This window comes from Protopterus annectens, chromosome 8.part0 (assembly GCF_019279795.1).
Source record: "Protopterus annectens isolate FY-2018-M chromosome 8.part0, PAN1.0, whole genome shotgun sequence".
Taxonomy (NCBI): Eukaryota; Metazoa; Chordata; order Ceratodontiformes; family Protopteridae; genus Protopterus; species Protopterus annectens.
Genome location: NC_056741.1, coordinates 1,665,419,897 through 1,665,447,857, shown reverse-complemented (window position 1 = coordinate 1,665,447,857; position 27,961 = coordinate 1,665,419,897). Strand labels below are relative to the sequence as shown.

Genomic DNA, 27,961 nt, shown 5'->3' with positions numbered 1-27,961 from the left:
CCAATTCATTTATTTTTGCTTCAGAAAAATGACATGTTAGATGTGTGTCCTCTTTCGGTTACTGTTGCTACTAGTATGTTGGTCATGTAGTATAGTTTTCTGTCTACTAGACAGATTCAAAAAATCACTTGTGATGAGAAGAAGTCAGAATATTGTGTGACGGGGTAAATGACACCTAAAAAAATAGGGACATACCTCCAAAAATAGGGACATCCTGTGCAGGGGTAAATCAGACCTGAAAACAGAAATGTTCCTCCAAGTTAGGGACACTTGAGCAGTCTACATGGGGTGTGTAGTGTCCACAGAGATGGCCCAGTAAGTTTACTAGTACCTTTCTTATTTCACTATTAAATGCCTTTTGCTTGCACAGTGTGATGCAGTAGGTGCCAGTCTTTGAATCGGAGGTAGTAGGTTTCCTGTGGTAGTGGTTACTGGTTTTGTTGCAGAGTTAGTTAAATAAGAGTTAATAAGCAATAATTCTCAACAAGCAAACAATCTGCAGCACTAGAAAGCATCTTCATTGGCCTGACTGTTTTCAGTTTGACAGGTGTAAGATTTCATGTGTCAAGTTACTAGTCCAAGAAATCAGCCCTTCATAACATAAAAGAAGGTACAATAGTAAAATGCAGTGCTAAATCTGCTTGCATATGTATGAGGAAAGCAGTCTGTTACTCTCTGGTCTTATCAGTAGAGATATCTAAGAACTTCATTGCAAGAACAGCATCACTGACATACAATTTGTTTTAAAGACTGAAACTTACTCAGTTTCACATTCACATTTCAGCATTCTAAATTCAACCATTTGTGTTGGTCAGATCAGTTCTGACCCTCCGTCATGCAATAAAGGTTGTTATTCAGGTGGCCCCTTTGTAATGACTTATAAGGTCATGGCTTGGCTTGTTCTACTTTACATTTCCCTTTCTTTTTAAGATTATAATTATTGATATGGAATGCATAGTTTGATGACTACTCTCATCACATTTCTTATTATGTTTTCTAATGTAAAATGTGTTTTTTGTCTACATAAGCACGTCTGAAAGTGGTCACTTGAAATTAGCACACCTTCCCTATCACCAACACAAATCAAATGATATGTATAAACTACTGCAATTTGTAAAAAACTGTATTTGTTGTTTAACTGCAGTTAAACAAAAATAAAACTAATAAAACCACTGCTGTTAAAAGATGGAAAAATATACAATAACAATTATCAGACTTCTGCTGAAAGTAGAGCTTTCGTTTTTATTTCTACAGATTTGTTTGTTTTAAACTTATTTGTTTTGGGCAGTTTTTATAAACAGCAGTGATGTGTGTTTGATTCTAATTTTATTTCTTCCTCACACCTTGATATTTGCTGTTTACCACTGTGCAATTCTTCTTAAATGAAGTTTTACTATAAACAAATCCCTGAGAATCAAGGTCTTTACACAACGAATGAATGAATGACTATGTAAGCAAGCAAACAAATGAACAAATAAACACATTTGCAAATAAATTAGAAAGAAGTTCCCTAAATACAGAAAGCATAAAATAGCTTCTAGTATATTTAGTTTCTCACAGTTCATTGATTATTCTCATTAGGAAAGGCACAAAGAATATTTATGGATTATCTGTAGTCTAGGAATCATTAACTCATTTGGTTTTGCACAAATGAAGCAGGAAGTACACTGTCTATAAGTAATAAGAAGAATCAGTCTATAATTCCTGTTTATATTACACTACGTTACCTTTAATTTCTCTAAACTGGCAAACATGTCTCTAAATATTAAGTCATTGTCATACAAATTCTATCTATTCTTAACCAATATTTTCATATTATGCCTAATCTGGTATAATTGTTCAAACTGTTATTTTTTTTTACTCTTTTACTGTATCATTTTTGAAGATTGTAAAATTATTGTTCTTAAAATGTTTTGTAATACTTTAAAGTTTTTTCTCCCCATGGCTCCATTGAAAATGGGCTCCTACCCAGTTAGACTTTCCCAGTAATCAAATGTCAGTAAATAAATATAGCAGAGGTGTCCAGTAAGACTGGGAGGGAATCGTATTCTGCCAAGATACTTGTTATTACTTATCTGTAAGTCTCTGAGGGAAAAGGAACACAGTGCAAATATAATGGGTTAATTACAATTTTTGGAACTAATTTATTATTCTTTGCTAAATGCCACTTCATTTACTTTCAGTACTGTTTTCAGACTCTTCCCAGAAACTCTGTTTGACCAGTGAACTAGTTCTGCTCACAAACCTTGCTGAAAAAAACCCCTCAAAGAATGAGGGTGTAAAATGGCCTTAAGAAATATTGATGTTTCGTAAAGAATGAGGCCACTTTGAAAATACCTTGGTCAAACAGCAAGCAGGTCTAATCAGACTGATTGATTGTTATCAGCTTTATTACCACTTTTCTTTAAAATGTACTACTTCCACATTTGGCTAGGGCTATTCATTCTGCCTCTTTGTTTTAATTTTTCATTTTGTAAGTTTCAGGTAAAGGTTTAGGTAACTGTTGTGTACCTGTTTTTTATTCCTTATGACAATGTATTTATGAAAGAAATTATTAAACTTTTAAAAAGCAAATAATGCTTCATGCATCTATGCATCTGTGTTCAAAACTAAAATGATTGCCTTACTAGCAACTTCGAGTGATGCATTTCTGCTTACAGCTTCCCCAAGATAGTTCCTGGCTACGCACACATACATTCCCTCATCTGGTTTACTCCTCCGACCATGGACAATACGCAAAAAGAAGAGGGAGCCAGTAGGGAGCAGCATTCGATGTGAGCGAGGGTCATCCTTGTCTGTCTCAACCCTTTCTCCATCCTTGTACCATTCAATAATGGGATTAGGGCGGCCTTCAGCCTTGCAGTTCAGAGTGGCCGGTTCTCCTTTGGAGACAATGAGATCTGAAGGGTGTTCCACAATCCTAGGCGGGAAGTCCTCCAGGCGAGGTCGAGAGCCTAGTAGTTAAAAACAAGGAGATTCGTATTAGAGTATGTATAACGACTTATTAGCATGATCACAGCTTCTCTGCACTGTTTCTCCAAGAAGGTCATAGACAAGTTTCTATCAATTTATTTTAGTGGAAAGATTTTCATACTGAAAAATTGGTATGCTATAATGAGCCACACAATGTGATTCCTTTTAAATGCAGATAGTGTACTGACCATCAAACACATCCTGTTCTATACTTCCCAAATACAGTATGATTACAAGAAAAGCAGCATTTTGTCCAGCTTAATTTCTAGGGAGACTTTTTAAACATGGGACCAAACCCCTGCAACATGTGAAAGCAAAGAAATCCAGGATCAGGATAATTTATTCTTAAAGCCATAAGATGCAAAAATACATTACTGATTGACAACATTTACTAAGGGTCAACTGATTAAGATAGAAATGTTGGTCTTCATGATCTATACTTCAGTTGTGCAAAACACAAACCCAGGGGTGCTTTGTATCACATTAATTTTGCATAGTGTTTATGAACGAAGAGGACTTTTCATGAGTGGGATTCATGGACATGGTTCTCCTTGCAGAGATCCAGAACACTGGGAAAGGAGTGTGAAAAGTCTGAGTGAATCTTCAAAACAAACAAAATGATAAGCTGTGTCATACCATGGCCCATGGCGATGTGCATAAAGTATACAAATATGCCTAATGAATGAATAATCTTGCAGAACAGAATTCATAGCCAGGGATCATTAGTACCATCCCTGTCTGTACACCAGTGCAGGGATGCTCACTTGGTTGGTTATTCTCCAGGTAGCCAGCCTCAGTCCACTCATGTGGCGACCAGAAGAGGACCAATGGGACACCACATAGTATTAATTACTGCATAAAGTGTCCATAAGCAGTATGCCACCTGAAAAGACAATAATCACAAATAGATGTTGACATCATGGCTGTAAAGGGGGAGCAGGCCCATGCATGTAGTCTGTGGTATATACTGCCATGATGCTGCATCTGATGTCTCTCCAGTTTGTAGCAGTGCTGATCCTTCATGTTTGAGAGTTGATTGCTCAGTGCCACACAGCCCATTTGGGATGTGCAACATGGTGATGCAATAATCTTAAATTTCAATATCTACACTTACTTGTGATGCTAATGCTGTCTGGAACACAAACATATGTAGTGATGTACAGAGCTGTGCTAAATTTATGAATGGCATACCAATATCTTGCATATCACACAGACAACTTACAGCTAGCTGCTCCGCTGTTGTATACAATTGGGTAATATTTGTGCCAAATACACAATACTCACACACAGCATGATCAGGGCTCCTCATGGACTAGAAAAATGGCTCCATACTAGCCAGTTTACACAAACAGCTCACCAGTTTGCCCATCCCTTGGGGAAATAGTGCATCCCGTGCTGGAAGGACCACACTGTATCTGCCAACAATGGCTGTGTGCATCTCAGTGCTGCTGATCTGTGTCACAGAGGTCCTATGCTCTGTATCTCAGTGGGACACAAGGCATGACATCTCCTGTGCTATGTTTGTTTTCCACCCCCACCCAAATTATTGGCAGCTTGCAGGGCTTTTGTTTTCCTGGTCAAGAGGCAGGGACATCCCTGCACTATATTAGCCAAAAATACCTATTATATGATGGGTGACTGACTCTCAAAAGTTTCACTAATAACCGGTTCTGATCCTGGCTTGGGCTACCAACTGCAGTGCAAGGCATACTGAGATCCCCAGCAGAATCCTGTGGCTTTCGGTATGTACAGACTTCCCCTCTTTTTGCTAATGTTTCTCATATGGTACAAGCCTACTGCTTTTATGTTTGCCATACTGTACCTAGCTCAGTCTTTTACACTCACATATGCCATACCTAACCTAGCTCAACCGGTTGCTATCACAATACAGTACCATACTGTACCTAGTTCAATCTGTCACATGTACCATACTTCACCTAGCTCAACCTGTCACATGTACCATACTGAACCTAGCTCAATTGGTTGCCATCACATGTACCATACTGTATCTAGCTCAACCTGTCACATGTACCATACTGAACCTAGGTGAACTGGTTGCTGTTACATGTACCATACTGTACCTAGCTCAACCTGTCACATGTACCATACTGAACCTAGCTGAACTGGTTGCTGTTACATGTACCATACTGTACCTTGCTCTGTCCACTACTGCCACATGTGCTAGTCTGTACCTAGTTCACCTGTTGCTGTCACATGTGGTCTCCATTTGAAATGGACTGACTCAACTAGACAACCATATACTTCAAACAAGAGAAAATATTTATATATATGTTTACCAGGGTTGTGTTAAGCATGTCTCTTAATATATTAGTGAAAGAAATCTGGACAACGACTAAAATAAGTGGGGGACAAAGGCCCAAAAACAAGGACATATTTTAAATATTACTCCTATAAACTTAGAATGTTACTAAAATTAGACCATCTGTGTTAGCATGCATTTTCTGAAAGTTATGAAGTTTGAAATTCAAATGTATGCCATTATTTAGTGGCATCAATCATCAATGATTTGCCAGAAAAATCACAAGTTTAATGAGGAACAGACAAAAGATACGAGGCAAAATTCTTTACATTCTGCAAAAATCAATTCTAAGTAAAGTGCAAGTCCTAAATTCGTTTATGAAACTCTGAAGGCACACTCTAAGGGTGATACTAAGCACTGAGCAGCGATTCACATGTATTTAGATTCTCTGTTATGGTTACTATATCATAGTCTAGCAGTTGTAATGTATTTGTTAAACTAAAATGTTTCTCGTGCCTTACATCAGTATAAACTTAGCTACAAGAATGGAGCAAGACAGTAGCAGGAGAAAATGCGAGGAATATACTAGGAAGTGGAAAGTGGCTCTGGCAAGGATTCAAACATCTGCTGATTAAAAATATCAGAGTTAATATGTCTTGTATTCAGCAGAGAAATAATAGAGAGAAACAGTCTACAGGAAGCAGTGTGTGGCCCTCCACTGCTAGGAAGCCACTCTTTTCTGTTAAGAGGTTGCCTAGTCAGCAAATCCTTGAGGTTTGCTCTTAAGTTCAATGCGTCAACATGGTGATCTCAGAAAAAAACACACTTTTTGGCAAAAGAAAATTGGGCATTATTCAAAGAAACTTCTGGAATTAACTGACTGGCAGACCAACATTGTACTCACCACCATTGTTACCTAGCAGCCAGAAAAATGCTGATGCCAAGCAGAACCCTTGATCCACATTATTCATAACTTATTTATTCTCCGTCTGACCTTATACAAGAATGTCTCCAGAGCAAATTCTGTACTTGAATTGAGGCTTGAATTACCCTCAGCACACTAGCCCTTCAACACATTTTACCATTCTCCCATGTAACCATCCACAAAATACTCAACAAAGGAAGAGTCACCTTATCCAAAAGTCACACCCTTGGACACTTAATTCTACACTCTTTGATATTGGAAAACCTTAACTCTTAGTGATTCTAAGAAGTGTTAATCTATATTACAATGCAAAGTGAAAAATATTTTTTTCTGTCTGTTTTCTTGGCTTATTGTTTTAACTTTGCTACTCTTCAGACTACTACTCACACTATACTTCCATTACCCATTACTCATACCACACTGCCACTACCCTTTACTCACTACTCTGTCATTACCCTTTACTCACATTACTGTGCCACTACCCTTTCTATACCTATGTCCTCTTCATTGCCATATTACTCTTTACTACACTGTCTTTTATATATTAGACTTGTCTTTTATATGCTGTGATATATATAGAAATGCTACAGTAATAGTAATTTAGGATGTTCTACACATATACATATATCAACCTAGAATATTGTTGATACAAATGTGCATTCTTGGCCTAGGTTGTACCCGAAGAGAGTCCTTGGACCAGTGCATGTACACAGCTGACAAATGTATACATAAATAAGATTGCACTGAGGCATTTTGCCAAGGAACAACAGAGGAAAGCTGTGATGCAAGACAAAGCTATGGATAAGCCAGTTCATTTCTTTTTCTTTTAAGGAAATTATTACCTCATTAATCAGATCATAACTTTGCGGACTTTTATAAGACTACCTTACATCTGGGCTATGTTTTGAGGTATGAGGTAGGTCAGTAACTACCAATTTTTGCTGTAAATTCCTATATTTTAGACACAGGCATGATTACCAGCATATCACAATCCTTGCCTGATTCATGAATAGTTAAGCAGTGGTATAATCTCTGGCTGGTACAAGTAAGTTGTAGGCATCTGTCATTGTGCATTCTAAAAATATTCATAGTACTTTACCACTTACATATTAGTCTATTCAAAGATGGGACAATGACAATGAAAATCAGTTGAGCCCAAGCCGTGGACAGATAAATAGCTAATAATTTCTGTATCAGTGTGATTAAAGTCCTGATACAAATCATTAGACTGGAAATGGGCTTAACTCATTACATCCGAGTGACGCTTCCAGGTGCATCTGCAGTTAACTCATACTGATGCCCCTAGGAGTCAAATATTGCTTGTTCATTTTTGTAACAGTAATTCCAAAACCATGCTATGTACAAGGTTTTAAAATATTTAATCTTAAAGCTTACACAATGGCAGACTCAACTGCATTAATATTTGACTTCTGTCTAGAGCACGTAAATGGATATTAACTGTTGTTTTTATGACATTAATCTATATAGATATAATTTTCACATTTTTTCTAAATGTTTCATCAACCAAGTAACACATACCAAACTCCTTAGCCTCAAATGAAAGCTCCCAGCTAGATGAATAAAATGCTGCTGACAGTATGTATGTAACTTGAGTGGTTGCTGAGATATTGTTAGCTGTTTACAAAATATTACAAATGTAATGGTTACTTTGTTTACTGTGACTTATAAAATTTGGTTTAAGAACCAGTACCTGAAGAATACTACCTCTAGAAAAATAGTTTGTCCTGAAGAGTTTGCCATTTATACTGCTTTCATAACCTCCATGGTTCCAGAGATATGAACATTTGTTTAAAATGTGAGTCAATCTGATTCTGTCAAAAAGCTTAGGCTCCACCCATTAGAAGTTACAGTGTAAACTTCCTGATCTCCATTGGAGTGAATGACATACAGCAGCACTTCTAATGATGTTACACAGATACAGTGGCTTACCTATCTGTGAGCAAGGAACTCTCTCATTCTTTTTTTTAATCAACAGATTCCTAGTGTAATCCTTATGTTTCCTTGTTACTACCATACTCTATTCTTGTAGCTAACTGCATACTGCTATAAGAATAATACCTAGAGGCCAACACATTCCATTGGCAGAGCCATGCTAGTTCACCATCCCCCCCCCCCACACACACACACACTTGCACCTGTTCAGACACACACACCCCCCCCTACTCTAGCTACCTTTAACTAACCTCCCCTTCTGCAACCACACAGGCAGACACACTCACTCACACACATGCACACACTGCAACCACACAGGCAGACACATTCACATACCCACACACACATGCACACGCACACACATACACACGCACACATGCACACACACATGCTTCTCAGCCCCTTAGCACAAGAACTCTGGACAAAGGAAAAAATAATTGGGGGCAAAAGCCCAAAAATAGGAACAGAGTTTAAATATTGCTGTTATAAACTTTGTAAATTGATAAACAAAGAGGTTTTGTATTAGCTTGCATTTTCTGAAGGATTCTTCTTATTCTTTCGTCTTTTTTCCAATTAGGGGTCACCGCAGTGGATCATCTGTCCGCTCATGATTGGCAGTGGAGTTTTTATGGTGCCAAGTTGCCAGCCTGGCGCCCAACCTTCCACAGAAGGCACACACATGCACACACTCATGCCTAGGGCCAATTTAGAGTGTCCAATCCACCTACAGCATGTCTTTGGGATGTGGGAGGAAACCGGAGCACCCGAAGAAAACCCACGTGACCATGGGGAGGACACGCAGACTCCGCACATAAGGCATCCCAGCCAAGGATCGAACTGGAGAACCTCTTGCTGAAGGATATGAAGTCTGAAACTCAAACATCTGTCATTACTTAGTAACTTCAAAATCACAAGTTTTATGAGGAACAGACCAAAACTATGAGGCAAAAATCTCAACATTCTGCAAAAATCTGGACAGTTAAAAGTATCACACGCACACACACTTGAGACTTCTCACACCTCTTTACACATGCACACACCCTGCCACACACATGCATGGAGGCATGCATGCATACATACATACATAGACATTCTGTGAAAATCTGGACAGTTAAAAGTATCACATGCATGCACACACATCTGAGACCTCTCATGCCTCTTTACACATGCACACACCCAGCCACGCACATACATGGAGGCATACACACATATACACATATATAGGCACACACACACACACAGAAACAGAGAAATAAATGCACCCAACCTGCATCAGTAACTGTCTCCCACTAACACAGTCTCTCCTAATGAAAGTTAGGGTGAATGCAGACTTTTAGCTTCTAATTAATGCAGCTGGAGAGTGGTTCTATGAAGAGCATGGCTATGTAAATCACTTACTGTGGGCATTTTTACGGGAGCAAATGTGACTCGTACGTCATGCTCCTGGAATGCCACAGTAGCATTTACAATGAGCCGGCGACAGCCCACCGCAATTATTCTTCAGACCGCAGAATCCCTGTAGTGGGGCTATCTCTGAATCAGAAAGGACTACTGACAGCAGATTGGCTGGCAGTAGCCTTTTCTGAACCCCAGGGATAAAGCATTGTTTGGGTAAGGCACACTTTTCGATTTCACTGATACCTACCCATTTCATTAATATTTCATCTACCATGAAGTTTTCATACTCTGGCTTAAATGTTGCAAGTAATGTATTCTTGAGTTTTGTATTTATTAACTTATCTGTTAAACAGGTAAGCAGGTTGGTCCTTGAACAATTTTCAGCCATGACCCGGGTACCATTTTAATCAAATTTTACACAGATTCACAATTTGTACAGATGTTTATCTAATGAGTTTAACATGAATTACAATAGTCTTCCTTGAAACAACAGTTAGAATCATTTTCATTAGTGTTTATATTTTGGAGACCTTATTGTATTTGACTGTCATTAATGTTATCTGTATTGTCAACACACTTTGGTTGAAAAAAATAGATGGTTGACAATTATGCGAGATCACTATAGTAACAGGAATGGGGAATATCTCCTTTTCTCGGTGTTGTGTGATCTTGTTGCTAGAGTATATAAGTAGCAAGGTGGTGTGGTGTGGCGGTGCAGGTGTGTTGCCTGCTAAAAAGATTATTTTAAAGCTGCATGCTCTAAGGTAATTCCTCTGAGTAGGCACATTTTTTTTTATTATTTTTAATCAACATTATGCACTTCGGCATTTGGGTAGATGTACACACACATATATATGGATCTACTTTCAAAACTCGATATACCATATTACCAAATGTAAATTATCGAGATAAAAATGCTGAATACTCAAAATACTGAAAGTTTACAATAGTGAACCCAAATGAACTCAGACCAAACCCTTGAAATAATTATCTACCCCTTTAAAAATGTTCACTACCTACCGTTCAAACATCTTCCACATCAAAAGCAACTCACTAGGAAGTATAACATCACTTTACTAATGTACACTTTACCAGGTCTGCAAAAGCAAACCCACGCCTACCACCCAACACTCCAAAACCACAATGTATTTTAGTTTTATGTTTTTGCAGGTGGGCTGTGCCCCCTGCTCCCCCCACACCCCCTGAAAATTAAATATACCAACTCCAAGATAGCACTACATTGAGGAATAGGGTAAATGCCCACATGTACGTGAGAACTGCCCTGTGGGGTATGCAGATACAGCATCTCCCTATACAAGAAATGTTAACAACTTCACAGAACTTTAACCATGGGAAAACAACTGAAAATATTTATTATTTATTATTATTATTTTTATTTTACATTTGTTGACTGGGTTTGTCCGACTGAGCTTAATAGCCCTTTTTTAGCAGAGACCCGAGGAGAAAAGCTCCAACATTGTTTGATAAGCCTGACATACAGAGTGATAGACAGTGACTTGTCACATATTACATACAATAATATTGAAAAAAAAATAGACAAAAATTTAAAAAATATTTACACTGTAATAATTAGGAGTAAGAAGTGGAAAAGAGGAAATAGTTTGTAAGAGTAGAAAAGAGAAAGAGCTACGGGGGACAGAGCATAGATTGGTAGTATGTTTAAGTGGGATGACTGCATTGGCAGATCCATTTGTTCTGTAGGTATTGCTTAATAGCAGTTTTGAATTGTTTTGGCTGAGCAAGTGACCTCATTTCAAGAGGAAATCTATTCCAAGCCTTGGTGGGATTAAAGCTGTAGAGATTGTGGCCAATTTTAGTTTTAGGTTTGCAAAAGGCCTTGGCTGGAGCTACAGAGGGATCTTGTACAAGTATAGTGAGAAATTAGGGATGATAGAGTTGGGCAGTAGGAGGGTTTGTAGAGAATAGAGTGGATGGTCTGAGATTGATAAGTAAGAGCAAGTTATGTAGTTCTATCCAGTTAATTCCTTCAGTGACAGGCAGTGATGGGATTTGTATGTATTTTGAGCAGCAAATTTAGCTACCTTGTTGTAAGTTGTTTCTAATTTAGCAAGTAGTCTAGTGTTAAGGTTGGTTAGGATTTGAGAACTATAGAGTAAAGTTGGTAGGAGGTAAAAGTTGGATAGGGTTAGCTTACCTTTTTTGGTAAGAAATTTCTTGTTACGATACAGGAGTCCTAGCTTCTGATGTGCTTTCCCAATACAATTACTGATGTGTAGGTCAAACTTTAAGTGATCATCAATGGTAACCCCTAAAAGTTTTGTGCTGGTGTCAACCTGTACTGGAGTACTGTTTAGAGACATTATAAGGAAAGAGGTTTTGATATAGTTAAAGGTTTTGTGGAGAAAGAGTAATAGTTTCTTTTTTTTTAGGGTTGAGAATAAGTTGGTTATTGGAAAGCCAGTTTTCAACACAGCTGAAAGAGGTCTGTGTGGCTGATATAAGTTCGGTTGGAGAGTCAGCAATAGTAATAACTGTAGAGTCATCTGTGTATTGTACTAGAGAAGACTCAGGACAGGAAGAGAAGAGAAGGTTAGTGAAGATATTGAAAGAGAAGAGAAGGTTAGTGAAGATATTGAAAAGTAGTGGCCAAGGATGGAGCCTTGAGGAACACCCATTTACAGAGGTCCAAGGAAAGACAGGTAATTAGTTCATTATTGTCTCTAGCAAGTGAGATGGAATTTAGAAAGGACAGAAGAGCTGTAGTAGTGCTGTGATTGGGACAAAAACCATGCTGAGTAAGTGTGAGCAGATTTTCTTGAAGTAGGTAGTGCATTATCTGTTTTTGTTTGAATTTTTCAAGAATTAGAGAGGAGAAAGTATAGCAATGGGTCTGAAATTAGATACATCAGAGGAGTTACCTCCTTTATGTACAGGAAGGGTGTAGAAGTGTTTCCCGATAGTGGGAGCTGTAGTAATGCTGTGATTGGGACAAAAATCATGTTGAGTAGGTGTGAGTAGATTTTCTTGAAGTAGGTAGTGCATTATCTGTTTGTGTTTGAATTTTGGAGAGAGGAGAAAGTATAGCAATGGGTCTGAAATTAGATACATCAGAGGAGTTACCTCCTTTATGTACAGGAAGGGTGTAGAGGTGTTTCCAGATAGTGGGAACTGTAGACTCTGAGATGGAGCAATTTATTAATATGGAAATAGGGAGAGCAAGGGGTTCGACGGAGATCTGTAGGAAGGAGGAGGGGATATTATCTACTGTTGTGGAGCATGGTTTTAATTTGGACAATAGAGATTTTAATAAGGTTAGCAGAAACAGGCTTCAGTGAGAAATTATTTTTAGGATAGCTATTAGGAGCAGAGTCAGAGTTGTTCAAGCTATTTGTACAGTTGGTTAGGTTAGGATTAGGGTTAAGTAGTTTAGATATTGAGTCAATAAAATAGGTGTTGAAGATGGAGGCAGTTTCCTCATGAGGGTGTAGTATTTCGTTTATTGAGTTCCAGAACTTTTTGGGATTAGATTTATATTATTATATTATTTTTGGGATTAGATTTATATTATATAATAATATAATTATTTAATTTATTTTATTTTATTTATTTATTTTATTTTACACTTGTTTACTGGGATAGTCCGACTGAATACATGTCCATTTTCAGCTGAGGCCCGGGGAGAAAAGCTCCACATAGACAAACTTACATAGATTACACAGAAGCTAGCAAACAATTATAAAAACAAAGTGATTATATACAATGGCTTAGTAGTGTTTCCTAGTACGGACTCACAATTCTCATGGACAGACAATTCAAAGTAAGAGACATCAGATTGGAAGCAGAGCTTGGTGACGTAGTTACAAGTTATGATAATTACAGAATATGCTTTTAGTTTATAACTTAATCAGGGTTAGTACATGTGCATAGCCAATTCACTTTGAGATACTGTTTGAGGTTTTTTTTGAACAGACTTTTGGAGAATTGTACGATTATATAGTTTGGCAATGAATTCCAGGTTTTGCCAACGAAGTTGGCAAACAGGGACTCACCAACAGAGTTATTAGCTTTGGTGGTTTGGACCAGTAGTTTATCGGCTGACTGTAGGGGTCTTACCTTGCTATATGGCTTAATATTTTTAAGTGAGGGGGTATCCTCAGGGTGGTACAACATTTTGTGTGATATTAAAAGTTGATTGAATTGAATTAAGCTGGGCATTTCTTCGCCACTCTAGTTGTTTAAGGTTCTGGCAGTGGTGGGTTCTATAGGTGAAGCCAGTGGTGAAGCTGGCAATATGATTGTAGCTATGGGACAGCTTACCTAGTTCAGATTTGTTGAGGTTTGAGAGTACAGGCAAGGCATATAAAAGAGTAGAGAGTAGGTGTGATCGGGCGATTGCAGTCCTTGCCAGTGGGGTTAAAAATGTCTTGTTTCTATACAGTTATCCAAGCTTCTTAATGATGGTCTGTATGGTTTTGTTGAGATTGTCTATGATAACCCCTAGCAGTTTGGTGTGATTATCTGGGGAAATAGTGGTACCATTGTTAGATGTGACAAGAGAATGAAAGTGTGGTAGATCTACTAGTGGGGGAGAAGAGTAGAAGTTTTGTTTTATTGGGGTTCAGAAGTAAGCGTTGGTTGGTGAGACAGTTCTCGATAGTGTTAAATGCATTTTGGGTTAAGGTTTGCAGTTCGGATGGGGACGTGGCTGAGCAGATCAGAGTGGAATCAACTGCATATTGAATGCAGTTAGCTTTAGGGATAGTAGTGTGAAGGTTGTTGATAAAAATAGAGAAGAGTAGTGAACCTAGTTTGGACCCTTAAATGACACTAAGTGTGAGAGGTAGCTGGCTGGAGAGTTTGCCCTACCATAGTACCGCCTGTTGTCTACCAGTCAGGTAGGACTGGAAACACTGGATAGCAGGCTTGTTGAGGGAAATAGATTTTAGTGAAAGAATGAGAAGTTCATGGTTGACCATGTCAAAGACTTTTGATAGGTCAAGAAAGAGGGTGGAGGTTAGCCTATTGTCATTCCTGTTTTGGTTTATGGCAGTAGTAAAGGAAAGGAGGGCTGAGGTGGTGCTGTGGTATGGCCTGAAACCATGCTGGGAGTTGGATAGTAAGTTATTCTGTGAAAGGTATTGCATTAGTTGCTTGTGTATACATTTCTCCATTATTTTGGATAGTGAGGAAAGAATGGCAATGGGTCTATAGTTGGATATGTCTGAGGAGCTACCACCTTTATGGAGTGGGATGACGTGAGATATTTTCCAGAGGGAGTGGATAGCATTTTCGGATAAGGTTCTGTTGATGAGGATAGACATGGGATATGCAATGGCATCTGCAGCTATTTGTAGGTACTCTGCAGGGAGGAGGTCAGCAACGAGGGTGGTAGGTTTTAGTTTTTTTAGAAGTGTTTTGATAAAACTAGTGGATATTGGTTGGAAGCTAAATTCAAGATGATTAATGGGTAGATTAGGCGTGTGGTTTAAGTTAGAGGGGGTTAGTTGATTTGCTAGGGATTGGATTGTTTCAGTAAAAAAGTTATTAAAGGCACTAGCTATGGTCTCTGCGGAACTATTGGTGTAGATAGATGAGATTGGGGTGGTGGAATGACCTGGACAAAGTAGTTGATTTAAGCCTGCCCAGAACTTTTGAGGTTTGTTATGGTGTTTTTGTAGGAGATTTTGGTAGAAGCTTTTTTTATCCAGTAAAATAGATTTTTTTTTGTATTATTCCTGAGTTGACTATATTTTAGATGGTCAAGTGGGGCTTTAGTTGTCCTCCAGCTGGCCCAGGCTCTGTTTCTAGTTTTGATTTTTGCTTTGGTATCTTTTGTGAGCCATGGTGCTGTATTTGATCTAGTTTTTATTGTACGTGCTGGAGCATGGGAATCAAGGATACTTAGGAATTTAGTGTTAAAGTGATCTATGGCCTCCCCTAATGTTAGATTTTTTAGTTTTGACCAGTCAACTGCTTTTAATTCATTTTGGAATATAGCAGCATCACAATTTTTCCTGTTTCTAACTGTTTTATATTTGGGCTGGTGAGGGTTTCCTGCCTTATGTTTTATGATATAGGTTAGACAATGGTCACTGAGGTCATCAGGGAGAGTACCAGCTGTGTACAGTTGGGGTTGGTTATTAACTAGGATCCAGTCTAGGATACTTTCCCTGCTGTTTGGTTTGTTTATCCTAGTGGGAGAGGTTATGGTCTGTTTAAACCCAGATAAGTTTATATGGGTGGGGGGGGGGGGTCGGAGGAGCAGGGGTGCCAGTCTGTGTTAAAATCACCAAGAACTATGGTTTCTTGGGGATAGGTAGTGGATAACCAGTAAAAGAGATCTTCTAGGGTATTTAGATTGTTGCCTGGTGGAATGTATGCACAGGCGATGTTCAAGTGCTTGTTTTGGTTAATCTGTAGCTGGGTTATGAGGAGTTCCGCGTTATTGAAAATATAAAATATATTGGATTTGTAAGTATTGATCTGAACTAAAATAGTAAGGACAAATTGCCAATATTCCTTTGCTGATCATTTCTACTGTACAAACTATAAAAAACCTTTCTAACTTCTCTAATGTTCATTTAAAAAATTACTGTTTCTAATATAAATGTTGAACGTTATTTCTTGCAGAACTAAAATTTATATATAAAAACACATTACTGTTATTAAATATCTAAATATATACAATTCAACACATACTATTGTAATGGAAAGAAAAAAAGCTGAAACGTACAGAACTTCATTTTCGATATTATGGTGTGTGCTATTGTAAATGTACATACAGTCTTTTGAATATTTGGCATTGTCATCTCAATAATTTGACATTCGGTGATATGGTAATTTGACTTTTCAGGGGGGATCCATATATATGTGGGTACATACACACACACGTATACATGCATGTACTCCTTGCATTATACATATAAACACACACACACACACACACACACACACACCCACACATATATATATATGCATATACATATATATTTATGCATACACTCGCACACACGCAAACATGTATGTGTTTTGTTTTCTTACCACCTTCATGAGCGTAAAGAAAAGGCTGACTTTCTTTACTTCAGATTGTACAAGGCCAATGCATTTGCTATGGCAGTAAAAAAAAAAAAAAAAAAGCTTGACAGCAGACCTCTCAAATGCCCTTATTTGGAGGAACATTCCTATTTTCAAGCTTAATTTACCACTGCACAGGATGTCCTTATTTTTGATGGTCTTCCCCTATTTTTATGTTTGATTTACCCCTTCACACAATTTAGTGAATCCTCCTCCATCACGTGTGATTTTGAAGCGGTCTTGTACACATAAAACTACACTACATGACCAACATACTAGTGTCAACAATAATACAAACAAATCTTACAGCTCCCTTTTGCTTGAGCATAAATGACCTTGTGTGGTTGACTTTTGTAACACAATTCACTAAACTCTACAGGTTTTACACTGCCTCTTTGATAAAGTGCTTATACTTTTTTATCACTTTCTCACTCTGTTTTTAAACCTGTTTCTGAGAAATATTCTACATTGCTACCGGAAACAGGAAGAGTTATGCGCTATTTGGTATTCAAACTGTATGCTAACTAGATTTTTTAAGCTGGATTTTTCTGCTTTTCAAGGGCTTTTATTCCTACTGTCAATGTTTGCAGGTTGAGAGGTTATCTTGGGAGAATGAAAGAATATAAACAGATTATTTATTTGTCCTTTGGCATGACAGAAGTGTGCATGATCTGGCTGGAAATGGGGAGGTAAACATCACAATGCAAGGTGTACATTCTGTGATCAATGCTGTTGGAAGTGCAGATTCACATCTGCTCTGTCCCTATTGATTGCTATGGACCTAATGATGCAATTTATCATGATTCTCTCACTGAGTGTTAAAAGTGAGAGCATCAAATTAACACCATTTCAGTTTAAGTAGTTTTGTTTTTTCCTGTTCATTCCTGACACGTTACAATATTGACTGGTAATTCTACTCAAAAACACCTCATATTCTTCACTTCAGGCTGTGTTTTGGAGAAGGCTGTGCTTAGGAGGACATCAAATCAAAGTCATATAAATAAAGGCAAATTCACGTCTATTAATTCTTTTGCGTGCAGTCATGATGTAACCTCAGAAGAAGCATTCACTGATGTCCAGCAAAGTGATGTACTTTTAGTAAACTTGTATTCAACAAAAAGTAAGGTGGTCCCTTACTTTTAACCTGAAATCAGAAATCAATATGAGGCATGGTCACTGAATTCTGTCAACATGCAATTTGCAATCAATAAAGGCAGATATTTGTAGGACTAAATTAAATCCCACACTTTACTTTGGCATTTTAAGGTGAAGGCTCCCATTTCTACTCTTGCTGTTTTGTTGTGCACATTATCACTTACAGTGAAATAAAAATATGGTTGTTCATTTCTGGTTCCCAAACCTAAATGTGTGTAGGAAGTGCAATACAGTATGTGCATATAATAATAACCCTCAATATAAACTGTCAGGGTACAGAGATGCAAAGTGGATGTCTTCACTTACGAATTAATTTCCAGGGTTTGTAATTGTAAACTGTAAATAACATCAGGCAAAGTACTACCGATCTAGCACATTAAATGTTTAACTTTGTACATGCAGTCTTTGCCAATGATTTCAAGAAGCACATTTCCACTAAATATATCTCAAAATTGTATAAAAAAAGATTTTATAAAACATTCCATGTCCACCTTTTGTCATTACAAATGAACTTACAAGGAAACATAGGTACTGGCAGCAGTCAGGGACCATTCAGTCCACCAACCAAGTTTACTCACTATTGGTCTGAAAATGTAAACATCCTTTTTTAGATTCAGAATACTGACATACATGTGTTAGGCTTTCTTAAATTCATTCATATATTTCTTACATTAATTTTCTGCTGCCTACTTTATTAGGAGAAGATACAGCTATTAAAGCATGGAACAGGCATAAAGCAGAAAACTCGTTCTGAAAGAGATGTCAGCCCAGTACAGGAACCCTCCCATTTACACACAGACAAACCCCCACACACCATATACACATACCTATATATAATTTAGAACATTGCCATTTCACCATCTTGCATTTGTTTGGGATGCAGGAGGAAAACGGAGACACCAGTGAAAACCCACAAGTGCATAGGAAGGTCCTACCATCTCTGCAAACACCCCAGTATGGAGCTGTAATAGAGAACCAAACAATATGAGGCAGCAGTGACATCCCATTTTGGAAATTTACTTCCATTATTGAATCTGCTGTATCCAACTTTATTTTATATACTGTCAAATAATTGCCTTCTTTAAACATAGCAATACTTGTTAATGGGATATACGGATAAGAAATAACATCCTTTTCTATTAATGATATATTGTTAACAAACACAGACACACTGTATTCGTTTTACATTAATTTTAATTCCCTTCTCAACAGACTTAAGCAGTTTAGGTGTTTTTAGAAAACTGACAAACCCCACCCTCTGTGAATAAGCATTCCACTGTTATGTGACACAGTGTATAACCATAAACAAAAGCTACATCCCGTCACTTACTGGCACAACAAGTAAAGACAAATAGGCTCTTCAGAGAAAGGTTTTCCTAATTATACATGCTGCCATTCTAGTCGTTCATTACAATGTTTTCCACAAACAAATTAATAAATTCCCTATGATGATGACAAATCTGTCAGAAAAGCATCTCTGCTGAATATGTGGTCTGAAAACATTAATAAAGAAAATGGTTTCCTGAATAATATGAAAGCCCCTTATTCTTCTTGGTAAATATATTTAAGAGACAATTGTCAAAAAATTAAATACATTTATTATCTATTAAACATTCCATGACTTCAATACTGAGTCAGTGTGCATTTTTCACAGATTTCTCACAGTGGGCTGACAGTGGCAAGGTGTACAAGGGATTTCAGCTGTTGCAATTGTAAATTAACTCCCTCACGAACCAGACATACATCCATTTTACAACAGAAGGCAATCAAGTACACTGCTGAAGAAATTTAATCATAAAAATCTAATCCCTTCACCAGATGATGGCTCTGGAGTTTATATCAGTTTCATGGAGTTCAGGGAAACTCTGGTCACTAAAAGAGACCAAATAATTTATTACAGCTTTCCAAGTGGTTTATCCTCCGCATAACCACCTCCCCTGTCATTTTCAAGATATGCATTTACAGCTGAGAATAGAAAAACTAACGTTTAATGCATCCCTATGAGAAGGTAGGGAGGAAGGAAACTGCTTGCCAAGTGTCCTTGGAGCAAAGCTTTGGCAGTGTACCAAAGCCACTTGAAGCATGCCATGCCCACAGTGTTACAAGACTGGCAATGCACATGTTCTGCATATTATATAAAAACAGAACTATGGAAAAGTGACATAATTAGTCCTTGTCAGTATGTCTGACTTGGGGGTAAAAAGCATTGTAAAATAAAACACAATATGAATCTGGAAGGAGTTAATTCAAGCGCATTTCAAGATGCAATTCTTCACAAAAATGCAAGGATCACCTGCCAATACCAATATTCAGGATGTAAGAAACAAATCAATGTAAGAAGGAAAGGTATGTGTAACGGAGGTGTTAATGAACAAGGCCAAGGCAGAGAAGATGTATTATCTGTAACTCAATCTGCAGTTAAGGAATATGACCGATGCCAAGACGGCACATTGTCTGTGGCCCCATGCATGGAGCGAGAAGACGTACCGTCTGTGGTCGCATTATATCATTAAGGAATGCAACGAGGCACAGAAACCACATTTGTCTGTGGCCCCATTATAGATAAAGAATGTGACTGAAGCAAGGAAGGCATATTTTCTGTGGCCATATTATACACTTAAGAAATGTGACCAAGGCACAGAAGACTAATAGTCTGTGGCCCCTTTATATAGATAAGGAATGTGACTGAAGCACGGAAGATGTATAACCTGTGGCCACATTACATAGCCAAGGACTGCATGAACATTGCATTCTAATACTAAATTCTGTTTGCAACAATGCATTATACACTTGAAAACACTTGGCTTCTGAGATGAACGGCTGTGGTATAAAACTTGTCATGCGATGAGGGATGTTCTGTGTTACTTGCTATGGGATGAGGGCCATGCTATGCAATTTATTATGGGATGAGGTAAACGCTATGTAACTTGTTACATGTTGAGGGCCATGCTATGTAACCTGCTATGAAATGAGGATCATGGTATGCAAGTTGTTATGTGATGAGGGCCATGCAATGTAATTTGTTATGCATTTAGGAATGTGCTATGTAACTTCTTATACAAAGACGGACATGCTATGCAACTTATAATACAACAGGGAATGTGCAATGTAACTTTCTGTGTCTCCCAGTTTGGTCTAGAAAAAGTTTAACACTGAGCCTTGAGAGGTAAATTAGGGAAAATTTCCAAGATTCACATCACTCCTACCTTGGGGAATCCCCAAGACTTAACTTGGGACACTGACTCTAAACTTGAAGTTAGGTTCTGCTCACAATATGTGGAAAAAAAAACACAAACAAATCTGAATACATCCAGTGATGATATACTTCACCTTAAACAAAATACCATAAAGTATAAGGTTCCAGCAAAGCTAGAACTTCCACTGAGTGACCTCCCAAACTTCTTGTATCAGAGACATATGGGATATATGCAAATGATCCTTATGAACATCTGGTGTTTCAGCTCATTGGCGATTCTGAATGCCCATGACTTGTTTTGCGGTTTTACTGGACAATTTCAGGCCAATAAAGCCAACTTATAATGCCTTCTGTGTTCAGTGGACTACCATCGATGTGGTAATTCATGGGAACAGTGTTTTTCCCAAAGGGGATGATGACGCATTTTTTGGTATTGAGCTTAAGGCCATGGTTCTGACACCAGTTGCTGGTCTCAATGAGGCCTTTCTGTAGGATGTCAACATCATTCGGGGAGTTAATAATAGCTCCCAACTTGCAATTGTCTGTGAACTTTGTCAGCCAGAGTCCCTTCATGTTGGCCTGGACTCCAGAGAAGTAGATACCAAACAGGAGAGGACCCAGGACCGAACCCTGTGGCATCCCACTCGTGACTGGTCAGCAGTCTCAGCTACTTTCACACTGTGGGTTCTACCTGTGAGCCAGTTTGCAACCCACCTAGTAATATAAGGGTTGATGCCTAGCTTAGTGAGTTTTTCTATGATTCCTGAGTGGGGAATGGTATCAAAGGCCTTGGCCAGATCAAGGTAGGCTGTAAGAACCTCCTTGCCTTCATCCACAGCTCTGGTGACTGACTCAAAGAAGTTGACCAAGTTGAGCAGGCATGATCTACCCTTCAGAAAACCAAACTGTGTGGGATCCAGAGTTTGGAGATTCTCTATATCCTTGTTTATTAAGTCCATGGTGATGCGTTCCATAGCTTTGCATATCAAACTCGTTAGGCTATTGGGGCGATAGGGGTCTGTAGTTGCTCCTCCTTTGTGGAGAGGGATGACTGTAGCAGTGCACCATTTGGTCGGGACAAAGCCTGAGGTGAGGCTGTGATTTTACAGGGCACACAGGTGAGGTGCCAGTTCACTCTGTAGTTCATGTAGAACACAGCCAGGGATACTGTCAGGTCCCATAGAAGCTGTATTCTTGGCCTTGGACAGTGCTGTTTTAACCTGTGCAGCAGTAATACTGGGTGCCTAGCAATCTACTGGTATTGTGACTGGTCCCTGGGCTGGGAGGGGGTAACACTGGCACTGAATCTGTCCACCAGTATATTGGCAATATCTGTTGGCTTGGTATAGAAGGTACCATTGTGCAGTAGCTCAGAGAAAATCTGGATATTGCCATGGAGATTATTTACATAACTATAGAAGGCCTTGTGGTTTTCTTTACTATCTACTGCAATTCTGTTTTCATAGCTAGCTTTAGAGGATTTGATGAGGGATCTCAACTTTTGGTTGAGGCTGATAAGGAAGTTTTTCCAGTATTGGGACTTCACCTTATTCTGCATCAGTTTCCTCCTTCTGTTATAGAGTTTGTTTATGGCAGGGGACCACCAGATTGGCTTCCTTTTTTGGAAGAGAGTGTCTTGGTTCTGTTGGGTATGGCGAGATCCATGCATTTGTGTACGTGTTCGTACAGTGCATTGGTGTATGATTCGGCGGTCATGCAACTGATCTCCATTTGCATGAGTGCAGTGAAGTTAGCCACCTCTATGTTTAGGAGCCCCAAAGTTAGCTTTGGAGCAGTATTTCATGGTGGTTACCTTTGTGGGGGGTGGGAGGGATGTTGATTTCCAAGGTGATTAGTCTGTAGTCGGATCTAACCAGGGAGGAGTTGACTATTGGTGTACAGCAACAGTCACCCATGTTAGTAATGACCAGGTCAAGGATGTTGCTACCTCTACTTGGGATAAGAATGAGCTGGTCGAGGGCATTAGAATTAATGAATCCCAGGAAACATTGGGCAACTGTACTGGTACATGAGTAGTTTTCCCAGTTAATGGAGGGGTAGTTGAGGTTGCCCAGTATGAAAGTGTTAGGTTGGACCCTAATATTTTCCAGGGTGCTTAGGAACGTGGAGTGTGAGTCTTGGGACATGGTTGGGGACCTATAGCAGGCTACAACCTGAATCGCTGTCTTACCCAATGTTAGCTGCACCTGAAGAATCTCAGATGAGGTATGTTGGGCTACTAGTCTGGAGGTGTGCGCATCCTTTATGAATATGGAAACACCACTGCCTTTGAAGCTTCGCTCCACATTCTTGGCCGAAAGGTGTGGAATGAGTTATAGCCTGGCAGTGCAGGGGTTCTTTCTGCTGCCTTGAACCAGGTCTCTGTTACGGCACAGATGTCGATGTTCTCCATTTTAAGGAGTGCCTCGAGCGAGTGCATTTTGAGATTTTAGACTTCTAGCGTTGAGCAGCATAACCCTCAGACTGCATTTGTTTGTAGCTGCTATGGTGTTAATTTGGTCTTTGGAACACCGCCTAAAAAGGCACTATTGGGGTGGCAAGAGCCTTGCCCAGTATCCGAAAGCCCAGGGGTGACAGATGCAGGCCATCTCTGGCAAAGCATCCAGGGTCTGTCAATCATGTCATCCGAGGCAGACAGATACTGGTTTTCCTTAGAATGACACCAGAAACCTAGCCAATTGTTGAAATCAATCATTTTCTGCTTGTACTGTGGTATCATTCTGGGTGACTGCAGGATGCTGCTTAGGGCTAGGGTCATACCCGCCTGAGCTACATAATGCAAAAGCTCTTCTATGTTTCTTTACATGTAGTCCAGGGAGGTATGTCTCAGGTCATTCACACCCACATGTACAATGACAGAGTCATATTTGTATCTGTTGTTGAGGGACCCAAGTGCGTGTGTTATGTGGCGAATCCTGGCGCCTGACAGGCAGCTGACTGTTACATTCTCCTTATTCAACCTAGTGAGTGAGACATCAGTGTGCCTCACTATTGAGTCACCTATGACTAGTGTGTTGGGCATGTTGTTTTGCCTTAGGGGTTTTGGTTGAGTGGCACACTGTTTAGGAGACTTATGTGTCTCGTGATTAGTGTTGTGTTGTGGTGGTTGAGTGTGTTTCTGCCTTGGAGGTCTCTGCTGTTTAGGTAGATTTTTATTGCGAGCCTCCGCGAAGGTGGGTGTGTGGTTTGTGTTTTTATGCGAAGGCAGTGCTGATGTGTGTTCTGGAGGAATGTGTGTTCCATTTGGTGTGGTGCAAGTGTTGACCTTCTCCTCTTGACCAGCTATTCCGGTCTTGGCTGGAGAATGCGTGGCTTCCAGTTTGGATATATAAGTGCATCTCTTGCAAGTCTGAGTGTTGGAAGGTAAGAGGAGAGGGATGTCAGTGTACATGAGGCAGTTGCTACATTGCCTCAGGATGCCTAAGCTCACCAGGTTAATAGGAGAATGCACAGGGAACTGACCTTTAATCATGCCTGGAGGGATGGGCATTAATAATAAGCACTGGAGCTGTTTCCCTGTAGAACATTTAGTGCTGGTAGCACTTTTGTGTGCTACAATAATTACTACAAGAAGTCTGGTAAAGTGCTAAACTAATAAGCTAGTAAAAGTGCAGGAGAGGAGAGAACTAGTAGATCTAAGGAAAAAATTTAAGAGCAGACTTTAGCACCACTCAGAAGTTTACAAATAGTCCTGGATACAGCAAATCTGTATCTGGACTAGACTAGTTACAGGAAAGGTGGGAAAAGTGCAAATGCGGGCTTTTAAACCAGAAAGGTGAAAGAGATGGAAAAATTGTCCAAACGGCCAATACACTACATTTTCTGGGCCAGAAACCACTCCTCTTGTGGTAGATAGACTACCTAGTGCTTACCACTCCCACTGACAAGCTAGAATGCTTCCCTCCAACACAGAAATACGTGGAGGGTTCAGAAGCTTACAAACAGTCCTGGACACAGCAAATCTGTATATGGACTAGACTAGTTACAGGAAAGGCAGGAAACAAGCTCAGAATTGTTTTTTAGCTGGCAGCACTAAGAAGTTTAGGATTAATTGAAGCTCTCTGGTACATTATCTGACAATAATTTTCAAACTAATTTGCAGGAAAACAGCATGCTACAAATTTTCCCTTAGCAGCTGTTTCCTTGTATTACCTTAGAATTAAAAGGAAAAACAGCAAATGCAGATGAATGCCCATTCACTTAAAACATACACCTAATATCTCTGCAAACCTGATCAGCTAAAACATTATAAATCAAATGATCAAAGTTCAGTAGCAGTTAAACTACCCAGTCTTAAAAAATTCTGCAATATTTTCTACAATGAAACATTTATGACTATAAAGCTCAACCTTAGCTGTCCTTTGAAATGTAGATGCTACATTTAAGAACTAAAATCATTAAAACCCGATAGTAATACATTTATGCAGAATTCTTGTAGATAGGACATTCTAGCAAATGCAATCTTTAGTCGGCATGTTTCTAATACCTTGACAGTATGGTTCTGGTGCCTGGAGATCAGGAAGTGACCAAAGCTTTTTATTTGTTATTTCTATGGTCCCTGTGCCTGCCAGCTAGCAAGACTCTGTCACTGCCCATTTGCTCGCCATCCTCAAGGCAAGAATAATCCACATGGCCTTTACTTAGCCAGCCATGATGGATATATTTGTGACCTCACAGGCATCCTAGCAATGAGAGCATTTATAAGTCTTAACCCAAACCCGTTTGGTGATGACTCAGTTATCCACTATGCCCACTCATGAGTGTGCATGCTTCTAACAACACACTGTGGGAGTTACTGTCAGCTGCTTGTTGAGGCAGGCCTACAAACCTTTTTCAATGCTATCTGACTACTTCACTGAGGTTCTGAGTTTGATTAGTGCCTTGGGTACCTGGCTAGGGAGGAAAGGAGTAAGAGAGCTTTGCTTTTGGAAGAGATGCAGCTCTGACTTGCCACTCTAAGGTCTTTGGGAGGGAGACTCTGGCTTGCCGCATGGATGACACCTAAAGGCACACTGAGGACATTGGAAGGGAGACAGTTCTGGCGTGATACATAGTGATGGTGACAACAAGGAGGAACACTATGTGTTCACCTAGTGAAGTTTCAAGATGAATAAGCCCACGCTGCCATTAATGGATTTACACCATGTTGCTGAGGAGAAACTGACATTCAGATTCACGCTTCCCCTCATGAGAAAGCGACTGTGACCTCAAAAGATCCATGACAGGAGGAGGTGTCATGATCCCAAGAGGAGAGGATTGGCCACACACCAGTACTAGCAAGCTGGGCCACTTTCTACCACCTCACTCTTGCTTCAGAATGATTAGCTTACAAGGATTCCCTGGAAGAAATGAGTGGCTCATAGGGTTCTTACCTATCCCAGAAACACCAAGAGGGGCAAGGTCCCGGAAGAAAGGAAAAAAGAAGAAAAAAGCAGCAGGTGCACAGGCCAGATGTTATGTTCCTGCCTGTGCTACCATAACACCATGGACAGATGTTATATTCCTGCCTGTGCTACTATAACACCAGGGGCTGCTGTTTATTGACCCAGGTAGCCACTTGGCTGGATGATTGGTGGATGGGGAAAAACTGAGGGCCTACAGTGACTCTCCTTCCTGGGAGATGAATGGGGGCATAGTCACTCTGTCAGCAGATACTGATGCATGCAGGTTGTAGCATTAGGAGTGTTGAACTTAGTGAGAGGGTAAAGACCATAGTAAAAGATGCCATGATGTGTGTGCTGTCTGAATGACAAAGCAGAAAACATGGGCAGTGGCCTCATTCCATACATGGTGTTCCCATCCTATGTTTGGCTTTTTGGTGATGTACAAGTGCTCCTCCTGCCAACTCCAAGCTAACCATGATGCAGCCAGACAGCTGATGAGGCCATACTCCCTGCCCTTAGGAGGCACATAACAGGTTTGTCTGAAAGATCTTGGCTCTAATAAGGGATGTAGTGAAATGCATTGTTGGGGTTGGGAGGCTGTCAATTGATTGTGACAATAGGTTATGAAAAGGGGTCATTCCATACTAAAACAGTGCCTGATAAGGAATGTAAAAAGGACAAAGTATAAATTCAGACAGCTTTTGTTACTATACCATGATAATGTTCACTACTGCACGGGTTATCCTTATAAGTAGACTGAATGGCCATAATTCCACAGATTTAATTAAAGTTGTTTGTTTGCTTCAAGGAATACTGAATCTACAACCACTATAAAGCGTAGTTTTGGCAGATATTATAATTTTATTTGTGTGCACAGGTAACAATTAATTAACTGTAGATACAATTACAAACAGCTCTGTAGTAAACAGCTTCCTGTAAATGACTATGACATGGTAATCTTGTGCTAATGCTAGATTAAGCTTCATTTGGAGACCCAAGTGATTACAAAAACACAATACCAAAGCAGAGTCATCCCTTCTGAAATGACAGGAATGACAAAATCATTTCATTCTTTTACAAATAAACGTGTAGTCATGTAGCTTTCCATCAGATGACAGATTCCAATCGTCTCCCTCTATTCTTAGAAAATTGCCAAAATTTGGAACACTCTTCCACAGCCCACTGCAAAGACTTCTCACTATCAAGAGTTCAAACAACTCCTAAAATACTACCTAGCTAGTCATTGGCTTTGCTCCTGCCATACTACAAGCTAATTCTTCCTAGCTCCCTTGCTACATCACTCCTCTTAACTTTACCCCTTATCCCGCTGCTTCTAGCCTTCTCACTTCTTCCCCTTCATCTCTATCCTGAATTGCTTATATGTCACATCTTCATTCTGCTGCAATGTTGGACTTGGGTTCATATGAACCACTGCTCATAACTGCACAAGCAACTGCATTAGTGTTGGTGTCTCTGTTATTGTTCGGCTTATAATTATTATTGTTAGCTTGGCTTCTGTTTTGGAGCTTTTCTCCCTGGGCCTCCACTGAAAATGGGCTTTTGGCCCAGTCACACATTACCCAGTTACAAATGTAATAAAATTGTATAAAGTCTTAACAGCTGGAGAAGTGAATGTAAGA

General features: G+C 39.3%; 1 protein-coding gene across 4 annotated transcripts in view; it reads right to left on the bottom strand.

Moving 5' to 3' along the window:
* The window catches only part of ROBO3 (roundabout guidance receptor 3), a 2,447,731-nt gene that overhangs the window by 1,294,050 nt on the left and 1,125,720 nt on the right, over nt 1-27,961 (bottom strand). For all 4 annotated transcript variants that reach the window (XM_044081188.1, XM_044081190.1, XM_044081189.1 and 1 more), the window contains exon 2: nt 2,628-2,954. In XM_044081188.1, the coding sequence (XP_043937123.1) occupies nt 2,628-2,954 (327 nt within the window). The remainder of the gene's footprint in view (nt 1-2,627; nt 2,955-27,961) is intronic.